Consider the following 20,488-nt stretch of genomic DNA (forward strand, 5'->3'; position numbering starts at 1 on the left):
TCCCGTCAGTTTCAGGCGAGATCCCCACTGCAGGGCCAGCTGGCAGCAGAGTTCCCATGGCTGGGGGCTTCCACTGTCCCGGGGCTGGAAGGTCCTGGCCGGGCACGCTCTCTGCGTCTGTCTCCCCTCTGGCCTCCCCACAGTGGCCGTGATGGTGTTCTAATGAGAGAATTCGGATCAAGATGCTTCATCACTAAGGTCCTGCTGCCACCAAAACCAGTAAAAGTCATTTTCATGCACCAGAAACCACCTCTCCCTATAATGGTCCATGTCGTACCATATGCTATTTCAGAGTGGTTTCCGACAATTTTTCGACTATTCCTTCTTTGTTCAATTTCTGCTTAGAAAACACTAGCAGTTTCATTAGAATCAGGATAAAGGGTCTTGGGGGGCGGGGGGGGAATTCTGTATAAAACCTGAGGTTTAGAAATGCCTTTTCCTTAGACCTTACTGGTAATCAAACAATACAAATTAAAACAAAATATTACTTTTAACCTGTTACATTTGGCAGAGACTTTTGAAAATCGTAACATTCTATGCAAGTAAAGGTGGGAGAAAATGGGCACTTAAACACTGTTGCTGGAACTGAAAACTGTGTTAACATTTACAAAACTGTTTGTCATTGCATACCAAAAACCATAAAAAAATGTTTGTATCTTAATGTCTGGAGTAATGGTAGCCTAAAAACAATTGGTTTACAAACCCCTTTCCTCCCCCAGAATGAACCGAAAGGACTTTAAAATAAGGACAAAGGCCTCATTAGCACCAAAATAGGAGCTTCCTGCTGCTGGCTGGGGCTAAAGTAAAGGAATCCAGGAGACACTGGACAGCTCCCCTCTCAGCAGGACGGAGAGCAGTGTTAAAGTTTCCACTCAGTCCATCCCCATTAATTACCTTTAATATGGAGGAAGGGGGCTGGCAGCTTGGGCAAGACGACCACAGGTCAACGGCTTTCCAAGGCCCCGACCACAGACCAGAAGAAAAGTTTTTTGCCGTGCTCTAGTGTCTCCCGTGACCTGGTACCTAGTACAGAGAGTTTGCCTCAGTGTCCAGCGGACCCCTTAATCTTCAGGCACCAGATGTGCCGGAAAGGACAGAAAGGGGAAGTGGGGAAATGTATAAAATTCTGTAGAAAATCTAAATGCATAAAATTACGAAATTCTGCTGAGCAACAGAAAACGTGAATACATAGGGAAACATTCGTCTCCCAATTATACTTAATTTACCAGTTTAATTAAAGTTTCATATAATCTGAATGACTTCAAATGAATTACAGGAGGAGGCATGACCAAATGATTCTTAAGTTCATCCAGATGAAGAAGCATCAGAGAACAGCCAGAAAGGGTCTCAAAAAAGGAGCAACAAATGAGGGCTAAGTGATGTGGAGCCTCTGAAGTTCTAGGGGAAATTATTTTCAACCTAGAGTTCTGTATCCAGCCAGATTATTAACCAAGTGTGGTGGTAGAAAAGAGAAAATTTCGTATATGAATGCATCCAGAAAATGTATCTCTCCCACAACCTTTCTTTAAGAGGGAAACTAAGAATGTGCTCTAGTAGAATATGGTTCTCAGGGGAATTCCCTGGCGGTCCAGTGGTTAGGACTCTGAGCTTTCAGCGCCGAGGGTGTGGGTTCAATCCCTGCTCGGAGAACTAATATCCCGCAAGCTGCAGGGCGCAGCCATACATAGATAGATAGATAGATAAAAAATTTTTTTAAAAGAACAGGGGTATTATCTAAAGACTGACATGAGGTTTGTGGACAAAAAGTGTCACCTGCCATATCAGTAAACAAAGGATGTTGCTGCCATCAAGCCCTCAGCCACTGCCCCCGCCCCAACCGTGGAACCTGCGGGGATCCAGGATGGAGGAAGAAAGCAGGATACAGGCCCTAGATAGTGAAGGTGCATTTCAGAGAAATGATTTCAGTGAGCCCAGACTCTTGCATCTTCCCATGCATAGAAAGGTGCTAAATTCACTAGCCTGAGAAGTTTGTTTTTTTCTTTAATTAGCAGAAATCTTTTGATATTCAACTACCTGGTTTGTTTTTGAAAAACTCCTGTGTATTCTGGCTTCTCCCTGACCTCTTCGGAACAATCCCTTCAGAGCTATCTGAGAGCCTGTCTCCCAGGCTTAAGTCCTCAGTATGTCCACCAAATAAAACAGCATTCTCCACTTTGTTGTGCTTTTTTTTTTTTTTTTTCCAGTCGACAGGTTCTGGAGGACTCCAGGGCTGAAGGGTTTCATAGAATAATGATACGATTAAGAGCTTGGGGATCTAATAAAGGGGTGCAATGAGAGAACAGAACATGTTAGAACAGAAAGTCAGTTTGGTACAAAGAGAATATCATGGATTGTAAGCCATAGTCAGAAAGATAAGAAACCAGAAGATGAGAAGGAGGCACAGTTCTTCTCCCAGCAAGAAAAATCCCAGCAAGCAGAACTTAAAGCAAACGGACTTGAAGACAGTCAAGGTCCAGGTCTGGAGCACACTGAAACGTGGTGTGGTTTTGAGCCATTGGTCGAGTTACAAAGAAGAAAATCATTTGGGAAAAATGTTTTGAGGGGCACAGCATCACGACTGTGGAACCCGGGAGAGGAATCTGATCTCAGCTGCTGTGTAAACACCACTTACTGTGATCAGCCTTCAGAGTCGTTCTGTTAAGAGGGTGCTGAAACTTAAGTGTGGTTGAAGAAAAGGAAGCAAATTCCATCAGCTTAACAGTTTAAAACTTGACAAGGTGGATGAAAGGCAAGGGAACTTCTTCCTTATCATACAGAGTAGAGTCGGGAACTGCTGTCTGTAATTGATGGGACAAGAAATGGAGGTTTAAGGAAAATGGTTAAAGTCACAAACATAACTAACATGAGCTATGTGAGTATAATGCAGGGAGGAGAGAGGTACTTAAGTCCTCATTTATCTTGGGAAGAAGTTAGAAGCCAATGCCTCTATTTTGGAAATCAAGCAATGGTGCTGTGAGCAGTTACAGAGATATGGAGGAGATCACCAGAATTAAAGAGAGAAACAAAAAGTTCTTCTCCCGAGGACCAGGATTGAGGGAAGTTTTTCATATGACTGTGTTTAACAATGTGCACATATTACTTTGATAATTTTTTTGGTGTAACACCATGATTAAACAACTTGATACACAACATAATGTGTATGTCATAAATCTTGACAAAGCAAATAAATAAATAAAAATAAATAAATAAATGACCGAATTAACAAAAATGTATCTTTGATGGTCAGGAATGAATCAATAATGTCATTTTTAGTGACAACGGTAACCTGTTAATCTTTTTTTCCCCATAAACTAAGATCATTGGTTGCATATTTGACTTCAAAACTTAAATGTTTTATAAACAGTAGGTAATCTTTATAGGAATGTCAGTTGGTGTTTTTTCCTAGCAAAAGCTATATATTTTTAGTTGATAATTTTATTGTCTTTGTGTTTTTAACCTAGAAAAGAAATCTCTTGTTGGCATTTGAAGCAGCTGAAAGTGTAGGCATCAAACCCAGCCTGGTAAGTATCCTCCTTCGTGTCCTTGTGATACTTTGTTCTAATCATATGAGGAAGAACTTTATACCATCTACTAAATAATTTTTACAGAAGTGAAATCCATCTGCTGAAGATATGTTAGTCATGATTCCTAATGAAAATTATCCAGTTGGTCTGACCACATGTGATTTAGAGTGTTTTCAGTGAAGATTTCACTGTGGATAAATTTCAGTTCTAGACTGAATTATCATTAAAACCCTCTTGTTCAAGGCACCTAGAAATCTGAATAAAATGTAATTTTAAAAATATCAATACATAGCTGATCTCTGAAGAAAGACTGGGAAATAACCAGATGCTGGAAATTAAAAGAGGAGTGAAGACCAGAGCCCTGAGGCACGTGCTGGGACTCTGGCCACCCCCAGGGTTGGGGCTGGGGTGGTGGAGGGAGCTCATAGTGAGCGGGCATCTGATGGGTATAGGCTGTGGTTCTTGCCCACGCAGGGGCAAGAGACAAGGCCCTGAGCTCCTGTAAACAGTGCATTAGTCCTGAGACCCCTGCACAAAACCAAGGCTCACAAATGCTACTCTTAGTGACGGGGAAATAAAAATCTTCACCTTCCAGTCCAGGGAGGTGATAAGGAAGCTTGGTCTCCTCCTGGGATTTTTTGGTGGCCAAAAAAGGAAAATCTCCTGTAAGGAAAGAAAACTGGGGTCAGACGAGGTTTGGAGTCCAAATTTATAATATCTACTGCAAGCAGCCCCCGGTTTATACTGTCTCTGCTGTAGGAGGCTCCTGGGCCGGTAGCACAGAGGCTGCTGAAAATACACTCACAATCCAGAATTACAAAACGCTCAAGAAAATGATCTACTTGACAACAAGGACCTACTGTATAGCACAGGGAACTCTACTCAAGATTCTGTGATAACCTACGTGAGAAAAGAATCTGAAAAATAATGAATATATGTATATGTGTAACTGAATCACTTTGCTGTACACCTGAAAGTAACACTACACTGTAAATCAGCTATGCTCCAATAAAATTTTAAAAAAGAAAAGAAATCAATCTACTTGAGCTAGTCATCAGGCACCACCAACAAGAGGATCATCTACCAGAACTTGAGATAATAAAACAGGAAGAAAGAGACCTCAAAAGACTATGTTTAAACATATTAAAATCATAAGGAAAGAACACAGTACTATAAAAAAAAAAGACTTGGAGAAGAATCAAGTAAAACTTGTAGAAATTAAAATTTGGAATTAAAAATACCAGTTACCAGTTGGACTGAAAACTGATTGGATACAGCAGAAGAGAGAACTGCTGAATTAGAAACTAGATCTAAGGAAATTACGCAGAACATAAAACAGAGTCATTTAAAAATGGAAAATGTAGTAGAGGGGTTTTATTAGTTAATAGGTTTTTCAACTTCAAGAAATGGAAAACCCAACTAACAGTTGCTTCAACCATAAATATATATACGTGTGTGTGTATATGTGTGTGTGTGTGTGTGTGTGTGTATGTATGTATATATATATATTTTTTAGTTTCAGGAATGGTTCACTGCACAATGTTATAATCAAGGACCCCAGAATGTCTCTTCTCTTCACTCCACCATCTTTAATCTGTTGGTTCTTTGTCCTTAGACTTGTTTCTCTGTGGTTGAACATGACTACCAAGCTCCAGACATCACTCCTGTCTGCAGGGCAGGAAGGAGGGAGAAGGGAGAAGAGCAAGTGCCTAACATCTTCCCCCTTTGATAAGGAAACCAAAAGGCTTCCCAGTGTCCCTCCAGCTCATTGGTAGTACTCTGTTATGTGGCCACACCAGCTGCAAGGGAATTTGGGAAAGTAAGCATATAACATTTCTCATTCTCTAAATTTAGCGGGAAGCCTTTCAAGGGAGAGAGAGGTTGGGAACATCTGATAGTGTCTGTCACAGAGCTTAAGAGGCATGGAAGATAAAGTCAGACCATGTCTAAGTCCCACGTCCAGTGGGAATTCCAGAAGAAGAGGAAAGAAGAAGAGACATAATAGTTGAAGAAGTGGTGCCTGAAATTTTTCCAGAATGATGAAAAACCACAGATTCTTAATGAATCTCAAACAGGATGAATAATACAAAATATACATCCAGACACATCATCACATAACTGCAAAAAAAGCAAAGACATATAATCTATAAATAATTTCTACTAACCAATAATAATAATAAAAAAAAACCTAGTAGAAAATTATCAAAGTCTGGAATAGACAACTAACAAATGGCCAGTAAGCATTTAAAAAGATGTTCAATCTTACTAGCGATTAGGAAAATCTCAGTTGAAGTAACAGTGAGACATACTTGTGTAACCTCAGAGGATGAAATGACAAAGGGAAAGGACAGCTATCATAGGAATTTTAGTACTATGACAGTGTACGCCAAAGTGTTTGAAACAGAATGGGCAGTTTTCTCAAAAAAATACGTAAATACATTGCTTCAAATAGTAAATGTAAATATTTCTCCAAAACTTACTTAGAAAGAAGTAGAACTTTAACCTTTATTAAAGAAGTGAAATTCATTGTTTTAAATATAGTCACACACACACAAACAAAAAAATCCCAGTAAGCCCAAATTCCACTGAACCTTTAAGAAACAGGTGTCCCTATTGTGTAAATACAAGTCTAGAGAATCTAAAAAGGAGTGAGGGGACTTAATGTCTGGCCAAGATAGCGTAGCAGAAACCTGATTTATCTTCTGAAACACTAAACAGCTAACAAGTAACCACAGATAATTTACATAAGGAATCAAAGACACAATGAGAACTTGTTAGAAGATGATATTATACGCAGAATATGGTTTTCTTTGTAGTGTTACAGTTAATATTTGCTTTTTAAATTTAACATTTTTCCTTATGTTTCATCTCACATACTACTGTAGTGAAAGCTGGGGAGCAAATGAGATCATCTTGTTGAACTAATAGTCAGAGCCAGCAATTTCATTTGTAGAGATGTCTCTGAGGAGCTACTGACAAACATCATGATGAATCTCAAAACCATTTAGGAATGTTTGTGAGCAATTTAACCCGTTTATGCCATCAAGAAAATAGAAGCTTCCTACATTATTAAATTTGCTTTACAGTATCGTGAGATGGATTGAAAAATAATATATTTAATTACACATGACATTTAAAAATATACCCAATCAGAATTGACAGCAGTAATAATCCCAAGTCCTTGGTCAAGTTCTGTTACTAGATTAGTCAGGAAAAAAAATTCCCTTATACGTGTATATTCTAGCAAATATAGGTTTCTGGGTTTACCATGTTAGCAAGGAAGAGATTTTTTACAAGTGAAAACTCTACAGTGTTCCCCAAATTTGAGAATGCATTCCTTCCCAGCCACAGTGTAATATAGAAGTTTAACACCCCACATCACAGGTGGAACAACTCCTCACAGGAAGAATAGGAGAGAGAATATGTGTGATACTGTTGCCACTGCTGTAAAAGCAGCCAGCATGTGTGCCCTCCGAGGGTTGATGTGTTCGTGCCTGCTGAGGTGGGCACACCCGCACTAGGTCACACGGTCTGTGAGGGTGTTGCTTGCTGGGTGAGCCAGTGTGTCCACCAGAACGGTCACTGCTCACACAGCCTGAGGTCTTCAGGTCTGGGAAGGGAGGTCTTTACAGCTCAGGCCTTTATGGGGCTATCAGAATGATTCCTTAGGCATAACTGGGCCTGATCTGTAGCATAAACTTTATAGAGGCTACTTAGACAATTAATTCACTTACTATGTGCATGTTTACTCTGTGCTGGGCATTTTCCATGTGTTGACTCATTGGTCCTCTCAAAAGTCCTGCAACGTAGATGCTCCTTGTGGGTGGGACACTGAGACAGTGCGGTTCCATGAAAGGGCACATGGCCAGTGAGGAGCAAAGACAAGGCTCAAGGAGGCCAGCTGTTTCCAGAGCCCACGTCACATCTCACCCCTCCGTGACCCTGCCTCTGGGCAGCCATGCCCACCTGGGCTCTGAAAGCACAATTTATTCATAGTCTGTGGAGCATGTGTGTGTTATATTGTAATTTCTCTGATTATAGAGCTTATCTCCATCCCCACCAAGACCCCTGAGGACAAGAAGCCCTGTCGTTTTTCTTTTTATCAATTATTTTTATTGTGGTAAAATACACATAACATGCCCCAAGTGTCTGCCCTTGACCAGCACCACTCTGCCTTGATTAATAGAGCTTTATAAATTGTGACATCAGGTCTTCCAACTTTATTCTTCTTTTTAGAATTGTTTTGGCTATTCCGGTACCTTTGCCTTCGTAAATTTTAGAATCAGTTTGTCGCTATCTACTCCCAAAAAAAGCTTGCTGGGATTTTGATTGGGGTTGCATTGTACCTATAGATGAGTTGGGAGGAATTGCCATTTAAACAATACTCCGTCTCCAAGCTATGAACCTAGAATATCTCTCCATTTATTTAGAGCTTCTTGACTTCTTTCATCAGTATGTTGTAATTTTCTGCATGTGGTGGTTTATAGTTTTCTGCATGGAGAGTTTTTTGGGGGCCATTTTAAATGGTTGGGTTTTTTTTTTTTTTCATATGCCCTTGTTCATTGCTGGCATGTAGGAAAGTTGTTGATTTTGTGTCCTGAGACTTGGCTAAACTTGCATATTAGTTCCAAGAGGTTTTTCTGATAGACTGTTTGGAGTTTTCTGCATAGACAGTCATGTCATCTGCAAATAAAGACAGTTTAGTTCTTTCTATTCTGTATACCTTTTGTTTCTCTTTCTTGCCTTACTGCACTGGCTAGAACTTCCAGTACAGTGCTGACTGGGAGAGGTGAGAGAAGACATCCTCACCTTGTTCTTTTTTGCTGATCTTAGCGGGGAAGTGCTCAGTTTCTCACTATTAAGTATGATGTCAGCCTTTGGGTTTTGTATATGTTCTTTATTAGGTAAAAGAAATACCCTTCTATTTCTGGTATTTTGAGAGCCTTTATTCTGAATAGTTATTGAATTTTGTATAATGCTTTTTCTGCATCTATTGATATGACCATATGGTTTTTCTTATTAGTCTGTTAGTATAAATAACATTGATTGATATATGGATGTTGAGGCAGCCTTGCTTTCCTGAGATGAACCCCACTTAATCATGATTCAATTGATAATATTTATTAAGGATTATTGTGTCTATGTTCAAGTGAGAAATTGTTAGTTTTTTTTGTAATGTCTTTGTCTGGTTTTGGTATTAGTATTGGCGCTGGTTTCACAGAATGAGTGAGGAGGTGTTCCCTCCTCTTCTGTTTCCTGGAAGAGATTGTGTAGAATTGGTATTATTTCTTCCTGAACTGTTTGGAAGAATTAACCAGTGAAGCCATCTGGGCCTGGTGTTTTCTTTTTTGGGAAGGTTTTAAGCTACTAAATCAAACAAGTGTCATGCACTAGCAGATTTTTTTTTTTTTTTTTTTTTTTTTTTTTTTTTTTTTGCGGCACGTAGGCCTCTCACTGTCGCAGCCCCTCCCGTTGCAGAGCACAGGCTCCGGATGTGCAGGCTCAGCGGCCATGGCTCACGGGCCCAGCCACTCTGCGGCATGTGGGATCTTCCCGGACCGGGGCACGAACCCGTGTCTCCTGCATCGGCAGGCAGACTCTCAACCACTGTGCCACCAGGGAAGCCCACTAGCAGATTTTTACTGATGCGGCATACCCTCTCTTCTCCTGAAAGATGCTAAATAATTTCTTCAAACACGTTCAGATGTCACGTTAACCATGTACCAAAATATTTTAAAATTTAATTATTGTTAGATTCAGGCCTATCGGATACTCTGAGTAAAACAGTGAATATTGATCAGACTTCCGAATCCTCTCTGAGCAGGAAGACGCGTCCTTGCCCCCCTTGGAGGGAGGTTTGCCGTCCCTCCAGCATCTCTGGGTCGTCCTTCTGTTCTCAGAGCTCATCTGCCTCTCAAGTGCTCGATTCCTCACCACTTCTCTGTATCATCATGTTGGCAACCCTTGTGTTGTAAGAATTTCAGCTCTTCATGCATCATCAGTCTGTGTGCACAGTCCTGACTGCAGTGTTTTAGGTGGAAGGAGACTTCTCCCCCTTGGATTCTGTGAACGCTTTGTTTTCCTTTTCAGATTGTTCTAGGTACATCTGTGTGGAACGTTCCATGCATTTCTTTTCCACCCCTTTCCCATGACCAATGCTGTGCTGATTTCTTCGCATAACCAGGGAGCAAAATCAGTAAAGTATATTTAGATGTTGAAACAGAAGCTAGATGGCTGGTTCCAGGCCTCAGCCAGTTCTGACCCCGCCCAGGAGCAGATGTGCTAAGTTCAGCCTGCTTTTCCACTGCATCTCTGCTTCTGGCTTTATGCCAGGACCTTCCCTAGTGTTCTCCTGTGACCACAAAAGAATCCAGGTTCAGCCCCAAAGTGAATTATTAAATACGTTCAACAGCATGCATTTCAGGAAGGCCTGGCCAAGCAGTAGACGGAGTGCGGTCCTGCCTGCCGCTACTCCCGGCCTCTGCCTCTGCCTGCTCATTGCCAACAAAATGAGGGGGAAACAACAATAAAACAGTGAATGGTGACCCTTGATTCTGATAAAACAGCTTTCAATCGGTTCAGGGCTTTTGTGGCACGAATCCAACAGAAGGAAGCAGTACCGCACAGAGGAGATGCTCATTGCAAAGTCTGTGTGGTGAAGAAGGGACCACAGTCACATGCCATGCACTGAGAGGACAGGGGAGAGTCATGCCCCTGGACGCTGCACAGCTGCTGAGGTGACAGAGCACAGTTGTGTGGGAAATTGTGTATGAAAAGTGTTCAGTGACAAAGCACAGGGCACACAGTGACGGAGCGTGTGGGACCCAGGTGTGCGTTCAGAGGTAGCTTGGACAGGTGGGAATCCCTTTACAATAATGGAATCACGGTGACTCTTTTCAAAACTTTTGTTTTATTGAAGTCTAGTTGATTTACAATGTTGTGTTAATTTCTGCTGTTCAGCAAAGTGATTTAGTTATATACATATATACATCTTTTTCATATTCTTTTCCATTATGGTGTATCACAGGATATTGAATATGGTTCCATGTGCTCTACAGTAGGACCTTATATCCATTCTGTAGATAATAGTTTGCATCTGCTCATCCCAACCCCCTCCTCCTTGGCAACCACAAGTCTATTCTCTGTCTGTGAGTCCGTTTCTATTTTGTATATAGATTCATTTGTGTCATATTTTAGATGTTGGGGGTAGGAGTTTATTAATTAATTAATTAATTTTTTCTGTGTTGGGTCTTGGTTTCTGTGCGAGGGCTTTCTCTAGTTGTGGCAAGCGGGGGCCGCTCTTCATCGTGGTGCGCGGGCCTCTCACTATCGTGGCCTCTCTTGTTGCGGAGCGCAGGCTCCAGACGCGCAGGCTCAGTAGTTGTGGCTCACGGGCCTAGTTGCTCCGTGGCATGTGGGATCCTCCCAGACCAGGGCTCAAACCCGTGTCCCCTGCATTAGCAGGTGGATTCTCAACCACTGCGCGCCACCAGGGAAGCCCTGTGTCATATTTTAGGTTCCACATGTAAGTGATATCATACGGTATTTGTCTTTCTCTGTCTGACTCACTTCACGTAGTATGGTAATCTCTGGCTGCATCCATGTTGCTACCAGTGGCATTATTTCATTCTTTTTTATGGCCGAGTAGTATTCCATCATATGTATGTACCACATCTTCTTTGACCATTCCTCTGTTGATGGACATTTAGGTTGTATCCATGTCTTGGCTGTTGTGAATAGTGCTGCAGAGAACATTGGGGTGCATGGATCTTTCCGAATTATGGTTTTGTCCAGACATATGCCCAGGAGTGGGATTGCTGGATCATAGGGCAATTCTTATTTTTAGTTCAGAACTTCTTTTAATGTTCATTGTCATGTTGTTAAAATATGGGAGTAGCGGGAGGTCAAGTCTAATGTTTCCTAAAAGGGACAGCATCTCTTGAACAAACGGGAAGGAAAAGCTTTTCTTTTCACTAAGCACCTTTAGCACCGGCTGGGTGTTGCCTGCACCTGCCGGCTGCATGGGAAGGCTTTGTGGCGCCCTATGACCTCTGCCCTCTCCCGCAGGAGCTCAGTGAGATGCTGCACACAGACCGGCCCGACTGGCAGAGCGTGATGCAATACGTGGCCCAGATCTACAAGTACTTCGAGACGTAAGTCCGGAGGCAGCGCTTGCTGCTCGTCCCTGCTCCGTCCACCGCCCAGCTTGCCCAGTGCCAACACACACACAAGAAACAGCCAGGTCCACCACGCCCACCTTGAATGCCGACGCACGTGGCCCATAAGTGGGGGGGGCCACGCTCTCTTGGGCCCCCCTTCTCCGCGGGAGCCCAGTGGTGTGTTCACTGGAGCTGCCCTGAGTCTCACGACAAACAGCACTTCCAAACCCCACCGTCTCTACTACAGATGCTGGCTTCTGCCTCTATAAAAACTCTGCACTTGACACCTCCCAGCCCGCTCCAAAATAAAACACCCAACAAAACACAAAAAGACAAAGTTTGCTCTCAAGCAACCCTGAAACACATGAGCGCCCTGCGTTCTGGGGAAATGACTTGCATCCTCAGTAAGGACTTCATCACCTTTAGGTCTCCTGTCCCTTATTTGATTCTTTGGGTGGAAGATCAAACTTGAGATGCAAAGGAGCCCCTGGGTAGTTTGCTGGGTGTCCCTGGGAGGGACAGGAGGATGTGTGTCTGGGACGCAGTCACACCAGGACCCCGTGCTCAGCGGCGGCGGATGGGAAGCCTCCGTGACTGTCACCTGCTCCGAGTGTCCTGCACGTATTCACACCCTATCCACACCCACACGTTTGCCCCGCACGGAACCTGACAAAGTCGGACAGACAGAAGGGACTGGCCTGTGCCGGCTGGGGTCCTCGTGCTTTTGCACAAACAGCTGGAGGACGTGTATTTCTTGGGATGCTGGGCAGACAGCGATGTAAACAGTATTTCAACTCTGGCTGTGGTTTTAGCCCTTCCCCAGGCCACCTACATTTGCACAGCAAAGGAGGACCTGGGGGCAGGCAGAGCCGGCTGGGGTACAACTGAAGGAGGCAACTCAGTTTCCCTAGAGCCTGCAGTCACCCTAAGCGGCAGCAGAGCCCTCTCCAGAGCCGCCCTCTGCCTGGGAGGTGCAGGTGCAGGTAATCACCTGGGCAAATAAATGTACATCACATAGCAAATGAGGTTCACCCCAGCCCAGGGGGATCCCGCAGCTGCTTACATCAGCGCCCGTCGACCAGGGTCCTTCCCACGGCCCCAGAGTCCAGGGCGACTGGCCCTGCACAGTACTCCCTGCAGGCTGGTGGGAGCCCTTGTTCATAGCTGGGGCCCCATCGGTCCCTGTCCTGGGGGCGGCTGAGCTCGGCCCTCCCTCCCGGCCGCCTTGGAAGAGGCATCTGGGTCCCACACGGCACCCATCCCTCCTCCTCAAGCTGCCGAGGCCACTGGCTGGGGTTCTTCTGCAGGGGGCTCGTTGAAAACACACACTCCTCACCTGCTCCAGCATGGAGTCAGAGTACTGGGCAGGGGACCAGGGTTGTGTTCTGTATATTTTCAAAGTCCCCGAGAAGCACTGAAAGGAGAGAGTCTGGTGACGGTGGCTGTGATGATTTGTCTTCACGTGGAAGCTGGAGGCACCACCTGGACAGGTGTAGCTCACGCCTTCCTGAGGGGCGGTCCCCTGAGAGATAGACCCAGTGTCTCCTCGTCCCCTGACCCTGCCTTGCTTGCTGGATGGGCGCACCGTTCCCCAGGAGTGGGGTTGGGCCGTTGCTGGTTGTGTGCAGCCTGGGGTCCCCGTGGGGCTCCGTGGGGGAGGGGCCGCTGCTGCCTCGGGGCGCCTGGAGGGGCCTGGGCGCTGCTGCGTCCTGTCTTCAGCGATCACTGAGGAGGATTCGGAATTAGCTCGGAGCCTCTGCGGTGGAGGTGTTGCTGTTTCCCCTCCCCCCATGCTGGAGCTGCTGCCGCCTTTAGGCTAAAAAGAGGAGAGAAGGCCACGTGCAATTTGTTCTTATGACGCAAAGAGGTTGCCTGACTGCTTTGCACCCTTAGGGCCCAGCGCACCTGTGTCCTGCCTGCTGGGACAAGGGTGGCCTTGGGGCAGGTCTGGGCCTGCGGGCCAAGGGGTGCCGGCTCAGGCCTTGCAGCGCTGCAGGGCCGGGGCCGGGGGTGGGGGGCGGCTGAGTAGGTCAGGTTTTAGCTGGGGAGCTCGGAGCACAAGGTGAGTGTGGAAAACTTGAGAACACACGGTGGTTACTGTCAGCAAACCGCATCCACCCCAGTTTTCTGTCCTGAGGTTTTCAAAGGCCACAGTATCCGTGTTACTTCCCATCTTCCTTCAGCCAGTACTTGGTCATTTAAAATTATTTGGTGGCTCTACAGATCCTTTTTCCAAAAAATGTATTATTTTTGTACACAAGATAGATGCAGAATGCAAGACCCCCCCAAGAGTGGAGGAGTTTTGTTTTGTTTTGTATTTTTAAAGACATGAAGAGAAGTCCATGGTTCTTTGCGTTGTGAGTTGTTTCACGGCTGAGGGTGGCTCCACGGCCCCTGCCCACAAGGCTCGGTGTCTGGGGAACCAGGCAAATCCACCCACCTCCCATCCTGTCCCTCCTCATTTCAGAAACTACGATGGTCTTTGGTTTTCGTTCTTCACCCAGCTGTTGTTTTATAGCTTTTGTTGATTCCACCCAGAGGATCCTGAGTGGCTCACACCTGGCGTCACGGTCCCCAGACCCATGGGCTGCTTTCCCAGTCCCCCTCCACGTCCCCCGGGACAGGCACCGCGCTGCCTAGGGACATCTCGGTTGTCAGATACAAGCCCCATTGCCAAATCCAGCCTTAGTTCTTCCCAGCCCAGAGCTCGAGGGCCATTTGAGAGGAGCTGACCAGTGACATGCGGCAAAGGACAGGACCCAGCAACCTTTTTATAAAGGATTTTTTTTTTTTTTTTTTTTTTGCGGTACGCGGGCCTCTCACTGTTGTGGCCTCTCCCGTTGCGGAGCACAAGCTCCAGACGCGCAGGCTCAGCGGCCATGGCTCACGGGCCCAGCCGCTCCACGGCATGTGGGATCCTCCCGGACCGGGGCACGAACCCGCGTCCCCTGCATCGGCAGGCGGACTCTCAACCACTGCGCCACAAGGGAAGCCCTATAAAGGATTTTTGATATCGCGTGTGCCTGGCATCACTGTGGGTTTCACTCCTCCGACCCAGGTTAGAGTTGTGCTCTCCCGAGTAGCTCAGTAACTTCGACTGCATGAGTGGAATGCAGCAGTGCGTTGGTGGCCTCATTTCTGCCAAGGGCACAGACCGTGCCCAGCGCCGTCAGGACGCAACAGAGGCGTGTGTAACTGTGAATGTGGACGCGTGCGATGTATGGCTCTGTAATATTTCTAATAAATATATTTTGTTTCTGTCTGACTATGAACTTGTCCCAGTGACATTTATTGTTACTATTTTCTCAAAATGCCAGCCTTCCTTCAGTCTGTTTTCAAACTGGTATCTTCGCGTCCCTGTTGCTCACTGGGCCGTGGTCCCCACTGCAACTGCCGGGGGTCACCAGAAAGGACTGGGTCCTGACGCCCCTTGGCCCCCTCCCCTGCACGGCCCCTTGCTGTGACCGCGGTTTCCTGGGGACCCCGCCCTCCAGGGCCGCGAGGGGTGCTGCAGAGCTGCTTGGACGTGCCCACTGGGGGTGGGGGGCAGGAGGGGTTATACCGAGATCGCGGAGGCAGAGTGAACACGAACTTTAACGGACCGGGGATGCTGGTGTGTGCTGACACCAGGACACTGAGCGAGCGATTCGTCAGGTGACGTGTGGTCTTCGGGCACCACTCGGAGGCCATCCTTCATGGTGCCTTTGGGGACCAGCCCTGCCCACAGGAGAGGAGAGAGGAGAAGCCTCTCCACCTCCTCCTCCTCCCAGGGAGGCCCCACACACTGGCCTTTCCCTCCTGGGGGACTCCATCTTCCCAGGACAGCACAGCCTGGGATGAGGGTGTGACAGGCCCGGGGCCAGGATGGTGGCCGCCAGCCACTTCCTCTGGGCCGTCAGGTGCCGCGCGATGCTGCACCCAGAAGATACCAGGCTCCCCATGTGATGACCCAAAGCCGTGTCAGCGGCTCAGCCCGCATACATGCGTGCGCGCCCACACACACGGACGCCTGGACATTTGGTGGATGGCCAGTGCCTCAGCCGTTGCCAGTCATCCCTCCGTGGTTTGGGGTCTAGCGGGGAGGTTCCTGGTCTGTGGGCCTGGGCCCCTCTCTGGACGAAGCACAGCCCGCGTGTACTGAGTCTGCTTCCGGTGGGTCTGACCCACAGCCCGTGCTCCTGGTGGCGTCTCGTGACTCAGCCTGAGTGGCTCTGAGCTGCCCGAGGGGTCTTGGCCGGCCCTGGGCACCTTCCATGGTGCTTCTGCTGTTCCTGCCGCAGGGCACTCAGCTCCCCAGGGCAGAGCCACATCTTCATTTGTTCAGATGACGAGATCAGATGTATTACAGGGCCAGGGATATTTTCAACCAGTCTGAGCTTGCAGTCCTGTAAGCCAGGGTTTAGACCTTATCTCCTAGACCAGCTCATGCCCCTCAGGGTCTCAAGACAAGTATGAAGCTGTGCACTATGACTTTTTTAGGGAATCTTTTATTTTGAGGGCCTAAATTTTTTATTTGAAGTCTTAAAAATGTTGAGAATTCTACATTCCCTTCACAGCATATCAGTGAGTTTCATATTCAAATGGTGACTTTTCCCCTAAAAAAATCTTCGAGTAACATCGACATGCCGGCAAGGTTCAGTTCATCACCTCATCCTAAAGCCATGTCCCGTGGTGTCGAGAGCCCCCAGGCCTGCCTGCGAGTCCGGGGCGTGAGTCCAGCTTCGGGGCGCGAGTCCAGCTGAAGAAGCGCAGAACTGGCCATAAAGGTGAGTCACAAATTGTGTAACTGCAGGCATCTGGGAATAGAAAACCAGGGAGCACGGTGGTCACCAGCCTCCTTGGAGCCCCTTTCTACACGTTTCTGGAAAGGTTCTCCTCTGGAGCTGTTTGCACATGGCAGTGTGCCAGTTTGCACATGGCAGAGGAACCAGACTGGATTCCAAGAACATTTGCTGGCCTTCCCATCCTCCAGGCTGAGTCAGCTGGAACCCACCTGCGTTTCATTGTCTGTGTCCCCAGGCCATGGAGGATTCCTCCCCTACTTCAGACAACGGAAACCTGTCTCCCAGCAGAGAGCAGACTCGTGGAGCCTGGGGATTTGGCAAATCTGGATCGGACCTGGACCCAGGCATCTTCTCCTGCCTGTTCACAGTTTAAAGCAGCAGGCGCTCTTCCTTAACTTGTGACTCCAAGCTTGCTGCACAAGAGCAGAGATGTGGTGAGGTCTCTGCTGCTGTGAGTGGCTGTGGAAGATGGTACCCTCAGCAGTGGCAGCATTGCCGCCTTTGAAAGTGAAACTCCCGTGAAACCAGAAGCCGGAAGCTGCGTTTCCTGCAGTAGTGTAAATGTTGTTTTAAAGTGACAGTTGTTATTAAAATACATGTTCAGTACAGAAAATACCAAAAAGTAAAAAGACAATACAAAGCTCTGGGCATCACATCAAAAAATGGGTTACCAGAATTAACCTCCTTTTGGTATTTTATTTTATGGATCATTTAGGATTGGGTTAACCTGTAAGGGATAGAGAGACCTGAGCAATACTATCTTAGGTAAGAAACTACTTATTTCTCACCAAAAAGAGAAGAAGTCCAGAGGTGGAAAGTCCAAGGCTGGTATGTTAGAGTCATCAAATCCTCAGGGACCCAGACCGCTTTCTACTCTGACATCCCCAAGGAAGTGGCATTTGTCCTCATGAGCTAAGATGGCTGCCAGAGTTCCAGTCATCATAACTGTATTCCAGGTGTCAGGATAGAGGAAGAGTGCCCTGTCCCTTTTAAGTCTTCCTAGAAGACCCATTTAACACTTTCACTTATATTTCATTGGGCAGAATTTAGTCTCATGGCCACACCTAGCTTCACAGGAGGCCAGGAAATGTAGTCTTTTAGGTGAATAGCAGTGAAGCTGGCTAAAAGTTAGGGAGGGGAAGAATCAACATTGTGTAGGCACCTAGAAGCTTCTGTGACAGTGTATACACTTTCTCATCTTAAAGTTTAATTCTTTGAATAGGTTCAAAAACTTATTTTTACTTGGCTCAAAAATGTAAAAATTATGAAAAGATATACAGTGAAAAGTCCCTTGTCTGCTCAGTCATCCCTCCCCTCCCCTCCCCTCCCTTCCTCTCTCCATACACAACCTCACTGGTAACCGTGTTATCAGTTATTTTGTGTATCCTTTCCTGAGTGTCTCATACATAAACAAGCAGGTGTGAATACCATATGCTCGCCATCTTTTTAACCTGAAAGGTGTCAGGCTAGGCACATCTTCTACATTTTGCTTTTTGTTTTGTTTTGTTTTCCCTTAATGATGTATCATGGAGACATTTTCCCGACAATACAAAGAGAGCATTCTCACTTTTTGTTTCTGCTGTCTGGTGTTCCACTGCATGAGGGTAGCATAAATTATGTATCTGCTCCCCTGGGGAGGGGTGGGGTGGCTGGATGATGTGTCGTACAAACCAGGACCCTTCCAAGAGTGCACGTGGGGGTGTCTGTTACTAATTACACTGGAGCAGAGGTGTAAACTGTCCCAGGCAAACTGGGGCATGAAGTCACCCCACATGGATGAACATGGGGGTGTCAGTCGCGGTGCTTTGCAGTTACAACAATGGTGTACATTTTAATGTGCACGTGCATAGATGACTTCATCTGAATAAGTCTCACATATGATCACTGGGTCAGAGGGTGCCTGCATTTGTGCTTTGGGTAGAAACTTTGCCTCCATGGGAGCTGGACTGGCTTCTCTCATCATTACAGCTTGGCCCACAGAGCATGCTGTGAGACCGTTGGATTTTTGCCGATCCTAATAGGTGAAAAGCGGCATCCGAATTCAGTTGTTTTTTAAAATTGTTTTGGCCATGCTGTGCGGCATGTGGGATCTTAGTTCCCCCACCAGGGATGGAACCCGCACCCCCTGCATTGGAAGCGTGGAGTCTTAATCAGTGGACCACCAGGGAAGTCCCTGAATTTAGTTTCAATGTGCATTTTGTTGTGAATGAGGCTGAGTATGCTTTAAAATCCTATTTATGTTCCTTTTCCTGTGACTTGCCTTTTCTTTTCGACTCCTTTGCCCATTTTTTTCTTACTGAGTGTTTAGAAATCTCATCTTGGAGCTTTTGGTGCGTTAGAGAGATGATGCTGGTGATTTGAGATGCAGATAGTTTCCCCGGCTGGTTGTTTGTCTTTGCTTATGATGGTGTGTTGGTTTTTGCCACGTAGGAGTTTTTTATTTTTATCTTTTCTTTTATGCCTTTGGATTATAAGTCAAAGCCCTTCCCTGCTCCAAGGTTATAAAGGAGCCCTGTTATGAAGGAGTGCTCCAAAGTTTTCTTCCAGAACTTTCTTCTATTTTAAATCCTTGGTTCATTTGGGATTTATTGGGGTGTTCATGTGGGGTATGGATGCATATGCTTTTGAAAAGTATATTTACTTTTTTTCCATAGTAATACAAGCTCATGGTTTAGTTACCTCCATATTTATAAATAGTAACTTACACTGCCCTGTATTCACTTTATCGATTTTACGTGTGCTTTTTTATGTCACATGAAAATTTTAAGTCCTGCACGTTCACCCCCACATCCTTTGTACACAAATGCCCGTCAAATCTGTCCACTGGGTAGCGGGTACTGGGTACTGGGATTTGACCATGTTCTATTTCTCTCCTTGTAAAAATGAATTAACTTTTCCTTTTTCAATAAGTGACCTGATTTAGTCACTGTGGACCCCTTTTCAAAAGTACAAAAACCAGACAGATTTGGGGTTAAAGCGTGGGAGGGGGGGAACTCCTTATTTTTTTCTGCAAGGCATTTATTTTTTTCTAACTACTCGCACAATCTTATCGTTTGAAATAGCTGGTTGCATTTGTCTGTGAATAAGTGGTAACCTGGTGTTTGTTTTCTTGACTTGAATGCTTTCACTGTTGCATCTGAGCAACCCTAAGAGTCATCTGCAAATATTCCATGTGGTTCTTCTGTGCCAGGTGCTGTGGCTGCAATTGTGAATGAGACAGACTCGGCCCAGGCCCTTTTGGAGGGCCACATTCTGATGAGGGAGGCAAGCGAGAAGCAGAGGAATATACAAGATGACGGTGTAGATAAGCACTAGGGAGAAAAGCAGAGCAGGGGGAGAAAATCAGGTGACCAGTGAGGGCAGGTGCTGTTCTAGGAAGGATGGACAGAGTAAGCCTCTTTGAGTAGGTGATAAAGTTTGAACAGACACCTGAAAGATATGAGAGGGAGTCTTATGAAAATAGTGGGGTGGAGCTTGATAGACTGGGAACAGCGTGTGCAAAGGCCCTGAGGCAGGAGCGTGCCACTTGTGTGTGGAGGGGCATGTGTGCCTGTGTTGGGGGTGTAGCAGGGGGGCCAGTGTGGGCGGCAGAATGTGGAGGTGACTGTCTAGAAGCGGGAAGGGGTAAGAACCTTCCAGACTTGTCAGAAGTAATCGGAGCGTTCTGAACATGGTCTAACTTACATTCTTTTTTTTTTTTTTTTGCGGTACGTGGGCCTCTCACTGTTGTGGCCTCTCCCGTTGCGGAGCACAGGCTCCGGACGCGCAGGCTCAGCGGCCATGGCTCACGGGCCCAGCCGCTCTGCGGCATGTGGGATCTTCCCAGACCGGGGCACGAACCCGTATCCCCTGCCTCGGCAGGCGGACTCTCACCCACTGCGCCACCAGGGAAGCCCCTAACTTACATTCTTAAACATTCTCTTTGGAAGTCAAGCAGAGAACTGATTGTGGCGGGACAAGAGTGTAAAAATAAAATAAAGCAAACATAATAAAGCCTGGCAGGGAGGTCAGGTGAGCGTTG

The 20,488-nt window shown here is 46.2% G+C and overlaps 1 protein-coding gene across 1 annotated transcript in view; it reads left to right on the forward strand.

Annotated features, from left to right (window-relative positions):
- SPECC1 (sperm antigen with calponin homology and coiled-coil domains 1) overlaps nucleotides 1-14,955 on the forward strand; it is a 136,922-nt gene extending 121,967 nt beyond the window's left edge. The window contains exons 12-13 of the mRNA XM_060082820.1: nucleotides 3,462-3,521; nucleotides 11,592-14,955. Of these exons, the coding sequence (XP_059938803.1) occupies nucleotides 3,462-3,521; nucleotides 11,592-11,681 (150 nt within the window). The 3' untranslated portion in view covers nucleotides 11,682-14,955. The remainder of the gene's footprint in view (nucleotides 1-3,461; nucleotides 3,522-11,591) is intronic.
- The last annotated feature ends 5,533 nt before the right edge of the window (nucleotides 14,956-20,488 follow it).

Source organism: Mesoplodon densirostris, chromosome 18 (genome assembly GCF_025265405.1).
Source record: "Mesoplodon densirostris isolate mMesDen1 chromosome 18, mMesDen1 primary haplotype, whole genome shotgun sequence".
In the NCBI taxonomy this organism is placed as follows: domain Eukaryota; kingdom Metazoa; phylum Chordata; class Mammalia; order Artiodactyla; family Ziphiidae; genus Mesoplodon; species Mesoplodon densirostris.